Source organism: Triturus cristatus, chromosome 1_2 (assembly GCF_964204655.1).
Source record: "Triturus cristatus chromosome 1_2, aTriCri1.1, whole genome shotgun sequence".
NCBI lineage: Eukaryota > Metazoa > Chordata > Amphibia > Caudata > Salamandridae > Triturus > Triturus cristatus.
The window spans coordinates 1,002,568,547-1,002,585,892 of NC_140580.1; the positions used below are offsets into that span (position 1 = coordinate 1,002,568,547).

The 17,346-nt window shown below is 46.5% G+C and overlaps 1 protein-coding gene across 2 annotated transcripts in view; it reads left to right on the forward strand.

The window, feature by feature from the left end:
- The window catches only part of NELFB (negative elongation factor complex member B), a 229,629-nt gene that overhangs the window by 73,758 nt on the left and 138,525 nt on the right, over positions 1-17,346 (forward strand). For both annotated transcript variants that reach the window (XM_085611440.1, XM_085611446.1), the window contains 3 exons: positions 2,785-2,884; positions 14,924-15,154; positions 15,825-16,010. In XM_085611440.1, coding sequence (XP_085467566.1) covers positions 2,785-2,884; positions 14,924-15,154; positions 15,825-16,010 — 517 coding nt within the window. The remainder of the gene's footprint in view (positions 1-2,784; positions 2,885-14,923; positions 15,155-15,824; positions 16,011-17,346) is intronic.

A 17,346-nucleotide genomic window follows, 5' to 3' on the forward strand; every position in this document is an offset into this window, starting at 1 on the left:
ACGGTTGATCTCCGCTGCTGTATTTATTGAAAGTTTTTGTGAGACCGCCTTGCTCTGAGGAGGGCGCTTCATGCAACAATAATGGCTTTATTATATTGATTTGGGACTCTCTGGCCACCACAGGGTTGTATCGTGTTGGGCTTGATTCTTTCTCCCTTCAGGAGAGATCTGAAGTCCTCCATGGACTTCTCCCATCACTGGAGGGCCGAGTCCTGCTGCGTCAAGTTTCCACAGGCTCCTGTTTGCTTAGCCAGGCGATAACTGGTGCTGTATGTTCTGGTCTCCACTTTATTCTTTTGACTAGATTTACATTCTCTTTCGCCTGTTGACTTACCCACGTGCTTGCTCTCCACGGAGAGTTGTACTTGGAGATCCAAGATACATTTTAGTGGGTTGCGGTCACTTTCTGGCCTTTCTGTTATTACAAAGTGAATTGGCTGCCATGCTAGGGGCTCAAAAAGAACATGGTTGATCAGCCTTTGCAAGTCGGGGGAAATGACCATTCCTTCTCTTTTGCTAAGATCTCTCATTGTGCTGATGCCAGTTTGTAGGTTGACAAACATTCCTGTGTGATATGCCTCCCTCTCTCCCCAGAGACGCTGTTGGGTATCTCCCCCAAATAACGGATATTAAAATCACCCAGCATTATGTTTTAATGTCCAGTGTGATCCAGAAGGAGCATGTCTCGACTGTTCAGTAGTTTTATTGTCAGTTTGGGGTTTTTTGCAGCTTTTATGTATCAATTGACCAGTATTGGGTCGGTGGCTTTCCAATTAAGTTTTAGGCCTCTGGTAGAGGCTGCTTGGGCCGCATTGCTGGTGGGGACCATTTTGTTGGCCTCCAAGTTGGTTGTGTGCTTGTTCATAGTACAGGTGTAAAAATCTCCTATAAGTCTGGCAAAGACTTTGGGCAAGATCCGGGTCTCACTGAGGCAGAAGATGTCGTTTGTTTCCAGATAGGTCAGAGCTTCCCATCTCGGCCTAATCCTGTTTAGACCGGCCACATTCCAGTAGAGTACTGATAGCAATTAGGGATCAAATGAGTATAGCATTTCAAGAGGCTGGGGCCTACATCTCTGTCTTTGGGTGTGGTGGGTGCCTGCGTCCCCAACATCCTGTGTCTCAGTGTCGTATGCTATGCAAACAAATGATGGGCGGAATGCTAAATAAATCAAACATTCACCCCCAGTCAAGAGATCCTGGGTTAAATCAATTGTTCTTTTGCTCGCCATGTCACCCCAGTTTAGACCTAGCCGTATGCAAATCAGTCTTGACCCTGCTCCTCATGGGAACAGTCCAGCCCGAACTGCCAAGTCAGTTCCTCCCTGGACTGGAAACCAGCATTCCAAGACCGGTTTCGGGATATCACCCCTCATTAGCCAGGCTAGCTTGAATCCAGTGGCACAATGAGGAAAGGACCCACATCGCTTATACCATCCCACTTAGGTTAAAAAAAATGCTACACGAACAAATAATGGACGGAATGGTGAATGACTCAAACATTTCCCTCCAGTCAAGAGATCTGGGTTAAATCCATTGTTCTTTTGCTCACCTTATCACCCCAGTTTAGACCCAGTCATATGCAAATCAGTCTTGACCATGCTCCTCATGGGAACAGTCCAGCCTGAACTGCAAAGCTAGGTCCTCCCTGGACTGGAAACGAACATCCTGGGACCCGTTTCGGGGCATCACCCCGCATCAGCCAGGCTAGCTTGTTTGTGCAGCATCTTTGAGTGCCCGAGTTGACCTCCCTCTGATTGTGCATGCAGACAGTTGTTAGCGCATGTGACCCTTCTGGTTCCAAGGCCCAACCCTGTTTGCTGCCAGTTGTACCCTTGAGCACACTCGTTGAAGTTTTCGTACGGTGTGGATTTAAGAGTACATATGGGTATTTCACTGGGGATGGTATGTGTAGGTCAATCACCCATTCTGCTAAAATTATTCTCTCTGCCGAGCATTACCACTGGTAAGTAACTTGTTCTACTACCATTGTTCTGAAGATGTCGTTTTCCTCTCTGTGTGGTGAGATCACAATAGTTTAGTATCCTAATTAACTTCCCTGTTACTTTGATATTCTCCCCCAATAACTGTAGAAATCCAACACTGGGTTTACAAAGGTAGCTTACCGGTGGGTTATATTTCCTGAGTGCATGAATGCTTTATATGAGCTGTGTTAATGCTTAACATTGGAAATAGTGCCAGCTGATGTGATAACCCATCTGTTGAATGGTGCAAACTTCAAAATGTGTGAATTTCATTAGACAGTTAGAATTGCAGGCACCCGAGGATACAGCAAGTGACCTCTTAGGCCTTCTAGAAATCACAATGTATAGAGAAATTGGCAGAAATAAATGGTCCGATTGTGACATTGCTTTCTATTAACTATGTAACATCCATGTTGGTTATAGTTGCTAATCAGCCAGTGAGGACCAACTCGTCTACTACAAAAAATGTGTTTCGGCTTGAAATCCCTCAGGAACATTTTGGTCTTCATTTTCCAAGGGCTCGTAATTTGGTTATCTGTAACGCTTGGAATTGAAGCAGGTTGATGTTTTGGAGCCATTTGTACAACTGCATTTTCGTGTAGCCACCAAATGGTTAAAACATCCCATTTCACTGTTCCAGCCAACCAAATAAAGCTGATTCCCGGGCCCAAATGTACAAACTATTGCTTAAGTGCTCACACATCTGTAAGGCAGGAGCAAAGCACCCATTTCAGTATGATTAATACAAGTTGCCACGTTTCAAATGAGTGTCATGCAGCATCAGTTTAACCATTTTCTAGGTACAGCAAACTGGAAGAGCTACTAGAAAAGTGTTTCTCCCTGGTGAAAATGCCATCTATACAACCTGTAGTCATGTGCGTTATGAAGCACCTTCCGAAGGTAAGTCAAGGATTTTAAGAACAGTTTTTGCATTGGTTTGGGAACTTTTATTGATTGAAAATGCAGATTTAGAAAGAGATATTAGAAAGGTGTTTTTTTTTTTTAACAAAGTGGAATCCACCAAATAACCATGTTTGACTAGTTATAACATACAGCTGTGATATGGTATGATGCAGAATTAGTTACAGTGTGTGTAAAACGGGCATACTACCTGGCTTAGGAAATTTGCTCGATATCAGAAGAGAAATAGTTCAGGAAGATGACAATATTTGAACCTCCTTGTGCAAACGTTTCCGAGGACTAGAGGTCAAGACAGTCCAGAACCTCACAGTCCAAATCCTCCTTCCTCTCTTAACAGGCTTCTGTATCCACGGCAGTGTGTTTTAGAAGCATAGCTCAATGATCTTCAGTGCTCATGTACTGGGCGGTTGTAATGTCTGTAAATATTGCCATTTTAGCGACTTGACCACATGCATATTCTAGTCTGAGTTTATACAGCACATGCTCTTGGGGATCTTGCATAGAGGCCGCTTTAGTTTTTGGCGAGAACTGTGTCATAAAACAAAACACACCAATCACTAAAGAACTGTGTGTCTTGTGCAGCTTCATGACACCACAGTAGGTGCTGTTTCCCACAGTTTGAATATGATGCCCCACCCCCACACCCCCTCTGTGCGTCCCTGCCTACTCATTACTTTCATAATGGTGCTGTCCTGACCATCCCTAGCTATAGAGTTATGCTTTTGACTTTGTCCACCCTTGTTTTCATTTTGATTGTACCTCTGCGTGAGTGAAGGACACCATCACCTAATCTGACTTCTGAATGTTTAAGAATAAGCACGCTGCGGTGTTGCTGAAGGTGCAAAGGGATGTTCACACAACTCTCACACCTTTGCTCTCAACAAGGGCCTCCATGACGCAATGAAAATATAGAGTTTCAGACAAAACAGTAGTATTAGATTCACAAATCAACAGCAGCTAATAATGGTAGTGTTTGTGGGCAGCATACTGTGTGGGCTCACTTGTGATAAGAACTGACCCTCTTTCCATGCACCCAACCCCTGTCCACTGGCCTCGCTAGTATGTTCCATCAATATGTACCAGCTCACATTTAGAGAGCAATCAAAGAAGGCCTGGCAGCGCCTGAATTCCTCACTGCCATGTGCAGATTGGGTCACATTTCTTTAACACAATATTTCTATTTTAATTTCTGAATTTGTGCAAACCAGGCAGGGTCATGTGTCGTAAAAGAAAAGGACACCTCTTCCAAGGCTGTGAACAATGCCCAGGTATCAATGAATGTGTGTTTTGCGCAACATCATGACACCATAGTAGATGGCTGCCTCACACATACTGAATATGAAGGTCCCACAGTCATCAGGTTTCAAAACTGCACAGAACGCAAAGTTCTCCAGTTTCCACTTTTATGTACAAGATGAGATCTTTAAAATGCGCGTTTTATGTATGTGTCACTTATTTGCGTAACGTTTCACCTTAAATAATGTACCATATCCAAATCATATATTTCAGGACATATAACTGGCAAGTAATGTTTGCAGTCCAGACTTTACCATGACAGTAAGGTCCCTTTTGGAGTGGCCACATGTTTGGGCAGATATTTAACTACTCCATAAAATCTGACTCCGCTGGGTCAGAGTTTATCGGGTGCGGTAAATAACATCCAGTTATGAGTATGTCTTGGTTACTGTACACACTGGAATTATCTTGCCAACCTCTAGGCAGAGTATGGTCTCTGGAAGAGGGGCGCTTACACATTTAAAAATGCTTCCCTGGTCACTTGTACTGGCAGTAATAGGACTGACCAGCACAGGGGAATATCTGCTCCTGCAGGTATGCCCTCACATGTAATATTTGGCACCCTGCATTAGAGCTTTTAGGCCAGCCATAGGGGTGACTTACAAATACTGCATGCAGTGGTGGGGGACATGGCACACAATGGGATGTGTGACATATGTTTTCACTTCTGTCTGCACCAAGACACGCAGTCTGCAATGGCAGCCTTGCATGTGCTTGGTGAGGGGTCCTCTAGGGGCGGCTCAATTCGTGCTGCAGCCCTTAGGGATTCTCTTTAGTACCTCAGGTCCTAGGTATGAGGGGTACCACTTACAGAGGGTGCTAAAGGTTTTGCAAATTTGGGAAAACTATTGTACAGTTTTGGAAAAGAGCTCTGGCACTGGGGACCTGGTTAATAGGAACTCAGTGCACTTCCAGTTGAAATGACATCAGTTACCATGCAAAAAGTGGGGGTGACCATGTCAAAAAGAACACTTTCCTAGAAGTATAATCAGGATTGCCATGCACTACAGATTTTAGACAAATCCCACTCCTCCCCTGCCACCTCCTATTCCCTCATTCATGGATCTCAAACCATTTACAATCGCAGCTTTGTACGCTGTGCATTTGACTTGCATGCAGCAGTCCATACCTCCTGCCATTATCTCCAGGGTAGGAGTTGCTCTGCTCCTCTATAATCAAGTGATGTCCCTCCTGGCGACCATCTGTGCTACATTGCTGAACAAGTGGGCGTACTTGGGCATTGTTTGCGCCCCAATATGCCCAACATGGCCAGTTCAGGGCTTGATACAGTTTTTCTTCACTGACTTCAGAGTTGCATTGCACCACCTGCGCCAATTCCGTTTGCAAGTGGAGGGTGTTTGTGTGTGTGTATGTGTTAGCGTGTGTGTGAGTGTGTGTGTGTGTTAGCGTGTGTGTGTGTGTGTGTGTGTGTTAGCGTTAGCTAGTTAGTTAACGATCACAGCCCTATAAGCACATGTTGTTGGCAACCCATCCTATGCAAAATAGCCTGGTCCCAGAGCAGTACACTTGGTGTACAATCTTTTGGTGCACCAGTTTGAAACCTCCCTTGGGTACTGGCACACAATTCCTCCAACCCTGCCCCCTTCCTCCCCACTCCATTTGTCGTCTTCCAGAACTTCAAGATCAGATTCCCATTTAATCCTAAGCACATTTAGGGGTGGCTGACTGTTGTTCAAAATCGGTTTCTCTATTAGTGAAATTACATGTTTGTGTAGATGGCTACTTGTAATCGATACACCACTGGCGATTAGTCAGGCACCTCTCGCAATTTCTCTCTGTATTCTAAGAGGGCGTGTTTGAATCGCTTATAACTGAGCAACCGGTGGTCTGCCAGGTTATACTGGTTTTGTATCTCGAAGAAGAGAAGTCCCTGTGGGCCCCAAATGCCACTCAGGTTAGTTCTCTCTGTCATATCCCACTGCTTCTCACCTTAAATCATTTTTAGGTCTACCGTAATATCAGAGTCCCACTGGGTAGGGTGGGCTTCCATTGTCACCCTGTAGTTCCATCCCACTTTAAATGTGGCAAGTGACCAAGTTACTGTATCCAACGCCCGGAAGAAAGCATCCGGTACCCCATATAATGTGTTTTGAAGCATGCACAGGGACTTAGGGAGTGAGGTCATTCTATGTAAGACAGCCCTACCAATAAGAAACATTGCTAGTTTCCTCCAGTGCTCGATACTTCATCTGTACTCGTCCAAGACTCTCCCCAAATGGAGCTGGTATAATTCATCTGGATCCAGAGTCACATAGATTCTGAAGTACCTAAATCCCTTCATGGATCATTGCAGGGGCTAGGACCAGTCCGTCTGTCATGTCCAGAGATTCAGCGGAAATGCCACTGACCTGTGGCAATTAAGGCAACCACCCACCCCTCATTATTTCCCAATGTGTCCAAGATCTCATGTGCCCTCTGGCCAGAGTGCAACAGATCAGGCAGATATAACAGCATATTGTCCACAACAAAGGTATATGATGTCCTCCCAATCTGGGCACCATTCCAATCCCCGCATCTGGGCATCTACCCGCAGCCGACATGCAAGCGGCTCCAATGCCAGGCAAACAACAAGGAGGGAAGCGGGCACCCCGTCTCGTCCCCCTCTCCAAACCAGACTCTCTGGACATCGTCTTGTTTACCCTGACTCTGGGCACTGGGTTGGTATATAAAAGTGGTATTCAAGAAGGCAACTCCGAACCACACCTATTTCAGGGCAACCAGTAAATAGTTCCACCCCACCGAATCAAAGGCGTTTCAGCATTTAAGGTTCGCATTATCACCGGTTCCAGAACAGCTCACTGGTTTGACAGGCAATTAAAAAGCTGCCGAAGATTGTGGCAGGCCAATCTCAATGGCATGAACGGATGCTATTAATTTATCAATTACCTGTTTTAAACAATTGGGCAGTACCTTCACCAGGACCTCCATATTTAGCAGAACAATTGGCCTATAGGAGGAGCAGGATTGCTTCTTTAAGGATTAGTTCTACAGTAGCTAGTCTGAGGTCGCTGGGTAGGCTCCCAGTGACATGACCTCTTACAGCATGCAACATAGTGGTCCTCCCACCTGTCTTCCCAAGCATTAAAGAACTCAGGAGGGTAGCTAATTGGTCCATGAGTTTTTCCCTCGGACTTTGCTCTCTATTGCCTCTCAGATCTCTACCACACATCTTTCCCTATCTAGTAGTGCTGAGTCATCTCGACTGAGCTCCGAAGTTGGGATGTCTCCAACAAAATTCTATAGCTTTTCTAATGAGCACCCTGACCCAGGGTGATATAGTTCTTTTAGATGTGATGCAAAAACCTAAGATACGCCTTCTAACATGTGAACCACTTATCTGCTGTCACTCACCAACCTATGTATCCAGCGCCTACCCCCTCTTACAGTTTGTGCTGCTTATACCTAAATTGCGCCCTCGCCTCTTTTTCGACCAGTCGTCTGTACTCGTCCCAAGGTATATCAATGCTGTGCTTCAAGTCCGGGTGTGGTTGCAGGACATGCTCCACCTCCCAGTCCGCCAGTTTAGACTCTGAAAAAGGTGGAGGAGTTAGTTTCTTTATTTTTTCCTGTGATATTAAACATCCCCTCATCACTGCCTTATATGCTTCCTATATTATCACCCCTGGCGTGACTGCGCACACTTGCTCTTTGAAGTACATTTCAGTGTAAGCAATTTCCTCGTATGTCCGTCACTCCGCTCCCAAGGATTTAGTCTCCTCTCCACTCTGGGCATCACAGTCTGTGGTCATAGGCGTAGTTGGGAGTGATCAGATATGCCATTATGTAAAAATCTCATATCCTGATACCATCGCCCTTCAGATCTATGGACCAAAAAGTAATCCAGCCTGGACAAGGAACCCACAATCCCAAAAGCATCCAACAAATACGGTCTATCTGTGGGATGTACCTCCCTCGAAAGGTCCCCCAGACCCAAGGCCCTAGTAAATGTCTGCGAACGGTTATCCCTCCCAACTTTTGACCGTGCCTGTTAAGTCTATCAAACTCGCCCTTCATAGTGAGATTGAAGACCCTCTGAGAATTGCTAAATCCAGATCCTGAAGCAACCAGTCCCCCATTTTCTAACTGCCATAGGCTCCCCATATACCCTGTTTCACTGCTAAACACCCATCCAGGGCCACCCAAGTCCTGGATACCGCTGGTGGGAGCGATCTGCAGACGATTATGCCTAACGTCTGGAGCTTGTCGTGAATCACAAGTGAGTCAGAACTTTGTGTAGGCCTCTACCCAAAATGGCACAGTGATTCTGAACCAAATGAGTTTCCTGCAACATAATAATGTCTGGGTTGTGTTTTAGCAAGAAACGTGATACCGCCCCTCTCTTCAGTCTATCCACTAGTTCATTCCAGTTGAGGAAGGCGAGATACTTCTGGGAGTTAGGTTTTTCTCCAGCTCTCATCCCTTAAAAGTGATCTGGTTTAATTAGGTAGTCCTAGTCTGCTTTTCACTTTGTGTAGCTACTTTAGTGTCAATTTCCATGTGGATAACTCCCCACATCCTTCTGCATCATGCTGCAGACATGGAACTACGCACATCCACAATACATGAGGCATCTGTCCCCCCCCCCCCCCCCCCCCAGTTCCAACATCAAACCTGACTACTCCTATGTGTTCACCAGAACCATGTGGTCCTGTCTTTGGTGCTCAAGCCCTGCCTCTCTGATCCTAGCAGCCTTTGTCAATGTTTCGGGGTCAACAGGCCAGCACTTTATGAAGTATCAGGGCTGCTGAAGAGTCACTATAGCCCCTCCTTGAGTAGACCTCTCTGTTGTTTCTACTCAGTATGCTACCCGTCTCCTTCTTGGCCCAGAAGGCTCCTCCATTTCTTGTTGTGTGTGGGACTCCAGTTATCCAGTCACTCCCAGGTATCCTCCTTCCTCCAGGATTCTCAGTTTCACCTGGCATAACATTAAGTATTGCAGGTTGCGTTTCCTGAGTTGCTGTTTTACTCTGTGAAATCATTTCTGCCTGGCCTGGACCTCCTGGGTGTAGTCTGGAAGCACAATAATCGTTATGTTTTTCAAAGTATAGCGGGACACATTGACTGGCCTCTTTGAGAATATCACGGTCATGGAAGTTGAGGATACGCGCAATGATTGGTCTCGATCTCGCCCCTGACCTCGGTGGGGCTCCCGACATCTTGTACACTCTGTCCACCACAAAGTCAGGGGTAAGGTTACCTGGTTTCAGAGTGGCATTCATGAAGTCCTCTGAATTTTTCGATGTTGTTGCTCTCTGCCTTATCGGGGAAGCCCAGAAATTGGACATTGTTACGGTAGGATCTGCACTCTGGACCTTTGACCCAAGCATGCAGACGTTGTGTCTTCCCCTTAAGCCGGTGGACCTCTAGATGAAGGGTTATCTGATAGAGATTTCTTGATGCATATTCCTTACCTTTGAATTCCCCAGGCATCAGACTGGATACGGAAACTTTTGCATGAGCAGTACCCCTGTGCCTTGTAGGGTGGCTCAGTATGGTTCCATGTGGCGTCGTTGGCGATGGATGTGATATCGTGGTCACCTATATAGGCCCGCCAAGGCACGCGCCGTCAGTTCTTTTCTTTCCACGCCAGTTAGCTCTGATCAGGAGAAGAGCTACCTCTCTTTCTCTTTTTGACAGACTTTTCTCGACATTTTGTTGAACCATTTTTCCTGTATGTCGAGAATGTTCACCTAAAAAGGTAGGGTTTAAGCCATGTGGCACCTTTCACCGTGCCATGTCTGTTACCAACCTTGTGTGCTTATTGTGTCTAAAGCACAACCACGACTCAATGTAGTGCTCGGACTGAAGGAGCATGGCGCCGAAGGCTTTGAGGGAGCGGTCCCTAAAGCTGATTGTGGACTGGCAGTCGACGCTATCTAGCACGAATTCGAGGAGGTCTCGATCGAGGAGGAGGTCGCAGCCCCAAGTCTTTTTCATTGCACTCACGGTCCTCGGGACACTCTGGGAAGAAGCACTAAAAGTGGATGTCCAAACGGACTTCGACTTCACCTTGTCTGTTGGCTGGCAAGACTATTGAGGAACATCGACGTTCAGGCATGGGTCTGCGGAGCCGTTGCCAGATCTGACTCCGCGCCTCCCCGAATATCCTGGAGCCGGAGCGACCCCGCTCAAAAGGAAGAATTTGACGAGGCCATACGCCAAGTACTTGAGCAGGTCGACCCCTCCGGAGCGCCATCGGGCCCCGCGGGGTCAGAGAAGGCCTCATCAGGTTTGGCACCTATTACTCCGGCCTCTGCAGGGTCTCATGGAGCCGATCCCAAATGTGGATCAGCACCGGTCTTGCCAACGTAACCTTCTCCAGCGCTGGTTCCGGCGTCACAGAAGTGCATCGGCAGTGCCAGCCCTATTCATATCCCCAATGACTCTGAGTCAGAACGGCACGGTTTAAGCCGATTCCGACGCCAATGGGGCCCAGTGATCCTAGATCATTGCCTGAACCTTTTGAACAGCAGACAAGCAGAGGGAGGGGTTACTGGACCCTTTAGAACACCAGTTATACACCCCTAGTGAGAATTATAACTGTTATGAGGAATTAGCAGAGGCCAGTGGACTGGACACCTCTACAGATTTTGGTTTGTGCTCTCCACCTACCGTGCCTTGAAGGAAGGTGCATCGTATGCAATGGAGGTGAAGACGGCAGCGGAGGTCCTGGATTTGAAACTGCCCTTGGTGCAGGTCAAGAGTAATCTTGACCGAAGTGCTTTAGCTGGGGGCTTCCTTATCCGAATCCCTTTTGCCCTTTAATGAAGCACTGAAGGATTTCCTTCTAGGAACTTGGTCCAAGCCTAGCACCGGTGCTCCTGTGAACAGGACAATAGCTTGCTGCCAGGTGATCTTAGTTTCCTCAGCCAACATCCCAACCCTGAGAGCTTGGTAGTCCAAGCCTCAACTTCTCATGGCACGTTCGCTTCCACTCCCCCGGGCAAGGAATCCAAGAGGCTGAACACACTTAGGAAGATGTTTTCTTCCACCAGCCTAGCATTGCGGCCAGTAAACACTACATACCTTTTGGGCTGTTACTCTCAAACCCTATGGGAAATGGTTGTGCAGGTGCTGCCAAACGTCTCCGAGGAGACCCAGGCAATCTTCTCCCAAGCAGTGAAAGATGGAAGAGATGCAGCAAAGTTCACCATTAGGTGTGGTTTGGATATGACTGACTAGCGGGGCAGAGTGGTTTGGTCAACCGTGACCTAACAGCGCCATGCCTGGCTGAGAACATCTGGCTTTTCGGGGGGATGTCCAGACCAACCTTTTGGACATGCCCTTCGATGGGACTCATCTCTTTGGATAGAAGGCAGACATGACTCTGGAGTGCTTCAAGGACTCGCAGGCTTCTCTCATTGATACCTCGCGCCCAGTCTGTTTTTCGCCCCTTTCGTGGCTATGGAAGGAGCTTTCAACCATTCCAGCCCTATCCCAGCCACCGCCCTGCGCAAGCTGCTGCTGAAAGACCATGGCTGCCTAATTGGAGGGAGACTCTAACATCTCCTCCACTGGTAGTTCATAACATCGGGCAAATGGGTCTTGCATATCATTCAGAGGGGTTACTCCCTTTTCAATCTTTCCCTCCCGTTTTACCGTCATCTCAAGAACGGCAGGCGAAGGATCCTCTAATCTTTCTCTAAAAAGAAGTTACAGCTCTCCTGCCCAAGGGGGCTATAGAAATGGTTCCAATATCAGAAGTAGGCAGTGGTTGTTATTCCCGCTTCTTTCTGATACCCAAAAAGAGCAAAGGTCTGTGGCCTATTCTAGACCTTCAATTCATCAATCTCTTCCTCAAGAAGGAGAAATTCAAGATTCTCATTTTGGCTCAGGTCTTGTCTGCCCTATACCAAGGAGACTGGCTGGTAGCGTTGGACTAGCAGGATGCGTATTTTCACATCTCCATCCTGCCTACCTTGATGACTGGCTGTTTAAGGCGGCCACACCCCAAACTGTTGACTCCCTCTTCTAGAATATGGCAGACCATCTGCATTCGCTGGGGTTCACTATAAACGTGCCAAAGTAACACCTGACTCCTTCTGAGACGCTCCCTTTCATCTAAGCTGTTATGGACAGAGTGCAGTTTCGGGCATATTCTCCCAAGCAGCGAGTCCAGTATATTCAGGTCATGATACCGATATTTCAGCGTCTATTCTGGATTTCATCAGAATGACTCTGAGGGTGCTGGGCCTCATGGCCTCCTGCTAGTGACACATGTCAGATGGCATATGTGGGCTCTGCAGTGGGACCTGAAGTTCCAGTGGGTACAGCATCAGCGGAATCTCTCTGACACGGTCCAGATCTCGGAGGGAACTGCAAAGGACCTGCCGTGGTGGCTCCTGATCCGTGATTGGGTCCGAGGCATCACTCCTGGGATGGGTAGGGGGGCATCTGAAAGAGGTGGAGATCAGAGAACTCTATTCTCTGGCAGAATCCGGACTCCACACCAACCTGTTGGAGCTCCGAGCGATCCGACTAGCATTGAAAGCATTTCTTCTCTCAGTCAAGGGGAAGTTGATGCAAGTGTTCATGGACAACACCACTGCCATGTGGTGCTGCAACAAGCAGGGCAGGATGGGATTGTGGACCCTTTTTCAAGAGACCCTGCGTCTCTGGACATGGGTGGAATAGCAAAGCATAACCCTGGTGGTTCAACAGCTAGCAGGTTCTCCGTACGACAGGGTGGACACTCAGCTGTCGATTCCCAGCGGATCACGAATGGTGTCTCCACTCGAGGGGGTTCAAGTTCTCTTTCTGCAGTGGAGAGCCTTGGTTAGATCTGTTCGCCTCCGAAGAGAACACACAATGTCATCCATTCTGCGTGTTCAAGTTTCCAAGGCGGCTATCGCTGGACAACACTTTTTATTGCGAGTAGTGCTCAGGCCTCCTGTATGCCTTTCTGCCCATAAGACTCCTTCCCAGAGTGTTCAAGAAGATCAGGAATGACAGGGCCCAAGTCATTCTTGTGGCTCTGGACTGGGCACGGAGAGTTTGGTATTCCGAGCTTCTGAAAATTAGCATTGATCAAGCTGCCTCTTCAGGAGGATCTCCTGCCACAGCAGCAGGGGAGGGTCCTCTACCCGAACCTGTCAAATCTACGCCTTCGTACCTGTATATTGAGCGGCGGCAGATGGTAGCATTCAATTTACCTCCCGAAGAACAGTCTATTGACCCTCTTTCTGCTTCCCTTTCTGATGTTTTGCTTTTTATATTGACCCTTGCACTTTGAAAGGGTATCTTTCAGCTTTGTCTGCCTTCCTGAGGCTGCCAAATCAACCCTCCTTATTTAAATCACCCACTGAACATAGATTTTTTAAAAGGCTTTGTACATATGTTCCCACCTGCCCCCTTCATTATGCCTCAATGGGACCTTAATTTGGTTCTCACCGTCCTCATGCCCTCCCTTCGAGCCCCTGCAAAATTGTCCCCTCTGGCTGATCACCTTCAAAACAGCCTTTTTGGTGGCAATTACCTCTGACAGAAGGGTGAGTGAGCTGCAGGCTGTATCATCCAAGCCTCCCTTCTTGATAATATTCCCTGACAAGTTGGTGCTTTACAATATGGTCTCTTTCCTTCCCACATTCTACGCTCCTCCGCATATACCTCTAAAGAAGAGAAGCGACTCCACGGTCTGGACCCAAAAAGAGCGTTGTCAGTCTACCTTGACCACACAAAAGAGTTTCGGGTGGACGACCAACTCTTCGTGGGGTACGCTGGAGAAAAGAAAGGCCGGGCAGTGCAGAAGAGGACCATCTCACGGTGGGTTTTCCTCTGCATCAAGATTTGCTACGCTCTGACAAAGAAGCAGCCTCCTGAAGGCTCATTCCACCAGAGCTAAGGCTGCTACCATGGCGTTGCAATGTGGAGTCCCAGTCCTGGACATCTGTCAGGCTGCAGTATGGGCATACTTGCATACTTTTTCCAAGCATTACTGCCTAGATAGTCAAGCTGGCAGGGACGTCCATTTTGGTTGCTCAGTCCTGCAGGAGTTTCTAGTATAAACTTGTCTGCAGTCTCTCCTCCTGTGATGGTATTGCTCGGTGTCTCTGTCAGATGAACAAGTTACTTATCTTCGGTAACGCCTTATGTGGTAGATACATGATCTAGCTGCAGATTCCTTACTGACCCACCCATCCGCCCCACACTGCGGACAGGTTTCTTGGGCCAGGGCTGATTCCTTTCAGAGCCCCTAATTTTCAAACACACTAATGTCAGTACACTTCATGGCTCTGCACTTCTGGCATGGAAAGTCGAGAAAAGTAACTGATGTCCGCGCGCTGAGGTGGTGCCTATATGGGTGATACAGATGCCACGTGGAGTTGGCCGTCGCCACCTACCAGCGTGCAGGGGTATTGCCCGAAGAAAATCTCTCAGATCTAGTCTGACACTTGGGAAATTCAAAGGTAAAGAATCTGCGGCTAGATAGTATCTCTACCACATAAGACGTTACCGAAGGTAAGTAACTTGTTATACAGTAGTGTTCATGGGATTGAATTGGAGAATTAAAAGAAATGGAAGAAGTCATCTGCAGATTAATAAATTACCTAAACCCATTCACCTGGAAAATGTTTCCCAGGTGGTTTACTTTTTATTGAGGTTGGTATAATGTTTCAGTTCAGAAATTGGTCGACTATGCTATACAATGTTTAGTTTGTAGAAGAACTATTTGTGCTAAAGTCCTTGCTCTGACTGTTCCAGGTTCCTGAGAAAAAGCTAAAGCTGGTGATGGCGGACAAGGAGTTGTACAAGGCTTGCGCCGTGGAGGTGAAGCGTCAAATCTGGCAAGAGAACCAGGCCCTTTACGGTGATGAAGTGTCCCCTCTGCTTAAACAGTACATTCTTGAGAAGGAGAACATACTGTATAGCAGTGACCTTTCTGTCCTGCACAACTTCTTTAGCCTTTCTCCAAAGACCAGACGCCAGGGCGAGGTAGGAGTAAAAGACAGTGGCAATTTCACATATTTTTGGAAATGCCCTCAACATTGATTTTGTTGCTTTGTTTCCACTTTTTATCCTAGTGTGTGTAACAGCTTCTTGTTTCCTTACTTCGATCTCTTGTCTTCTGTCATTGCTCCACTCTGTAGAACACCCTGCCCTGCATTCCATTGGAATTGGAATACTTTTCCAAAATAGTTTTCAAGTATAGCCATAAATGTACTTGCCCAACTTGTATTTTCCTTCTCATGTATAATACTCTTCTTTAACTTTAAGGTCCGATCTTCTGTCCTCTATGCCTTTGTTTTCTTCCTCAACAGGAAAACCAGTAACCCGAGTTAAATATTGCGTGTAACATTCAACCGTAACCAGTAGACATTTTTCAGGAGAGTTTATAACATATCTAGATTTTCCACGTATTGTGTTTCAGAGTCTAGCACTACTAATAAAGAGACTGCTGGGAGTTAAGGTGAATACCCACACCAAAGCAGAACACCAGTATCATTATGAAGTTCATTCATGTGACACCTCATCTTCTCCAGTGACTAGTTTGCAAGCTTTGATTCACTGTGTTTCTTTGCTCTGTCCACTCATGCTTTCATCCATGCTTTCTGTTCTGATGTGTTCTCTTGTATTTTTATATTTCTCCTTTGCATGCTATTAGGTGGTCCAGAAGCTAACGCAGATGATCGGGAAGAACGTGAAGCTGTACGACATGGTGCTTCAGTTTCTTCGCACTTTATTCCTTCGCACACGCAATGTGCACTACTGCACTCTACGGGCAGAGCTGCTGATGTCATTGCATGACCTAGACATTAGTGAGATTTGCTCGGTTGATCCCTGTCATAAGGTAAGAAGTGTCAGCTGCTTTCACTCATGTTATGCTTTTGTACTTGAAAGAATCTGACACAACAGTTGTAGTTCATTTACAATAATTAACACTTGTTCAGCCTTGGTGAATGTCCCCTAGTGTTTAGCAAGAGTATAATTTATTTGCAGACTTCTGTGATGACCATACTTATTCAGGCAGGTGCCAAATCAAACATTTCTGAGCTGCAGCTCAACTTAAAAGTGACACTCTCTTATCTGCATATATACTCTCTTTTCTGATCTTGATTTGTGGCAGCTAATATACCTGGCGTAGTTGGGAATCATCTCCTACGTCCATGCAGCTAATGAAAACAAAGAATAGTAAATTTGGTGCATAGACTGAATTTGAGTACTGCAACGTATCTGTGTCAACATCACTTTGATGCCCATGCACAATCAACAGCACCCCTTACGAATCCCAAGGCCTTTTACTAGATTCGTATTCAAGCATAGACTGTGTCGTTGAGGCCCATTTGCCTTTGCTCTGGAAGGCCTGCAGTGCTGGAGTGGAAACTGATAAATTAGTTCGCCATTAGTGTCTCTGGACAGGCACTGTGGTTGGGGCTAAGTCATTCACATGTTAGGCAAATGCTTCTTTAAAAAAAAAAATCTATTTAAGTAGGAAAACAAACAGCGAACAATCGGCAAGTCAATACACATTCAATATCATGTTACATGTTGCGAAGGCAGCACCAAGCTGCGGAGTTCTCATCAGTGGGATCATACATTTCCAGAATATCATCACAATCCCAACCCCCCCCCCCCCTACTCCAGTCCATTATCAACTGGTTCCTTTGCCTTGATGGTGGTATCGATATTCATTCCACTTCCCCCATACTTAAGTCCATTTATCTGGGCAGCCCCTACTTTCATATACTTTTTTTGGCTTTCATGCACCAATTCATATCTCTTTCCCACGGTCAACTCCGGGGTCACTTGGGCACCCCATAATCTAGCAATGTAAGGCTGAGCCACCATACATCCCAATGACACCTAAATGCGTTCTTTACTGGTGAGGACTGTTTCACTCCAGATATTCAGTAGACACCGTTTTTTTTGTCAAATATTTTTATTAGCCTTTTCATATTTTGACACATTAAACAGTGGTATACACACCTTGTTTGTTATGTACTTTCTTGTATACTCCTTATGTATCTTTATAATTACAATTGCATGCCTCGAATGGCACCTACATTATGTTCTATATAACTGTGCATATGCATATAATTACATGGTGTACTCAGTCACATATGCTAATGTATCTCCTTCCCATGTATTACCGGTTTGGTAACTACCGGCGTCATTCTCAACTGCTA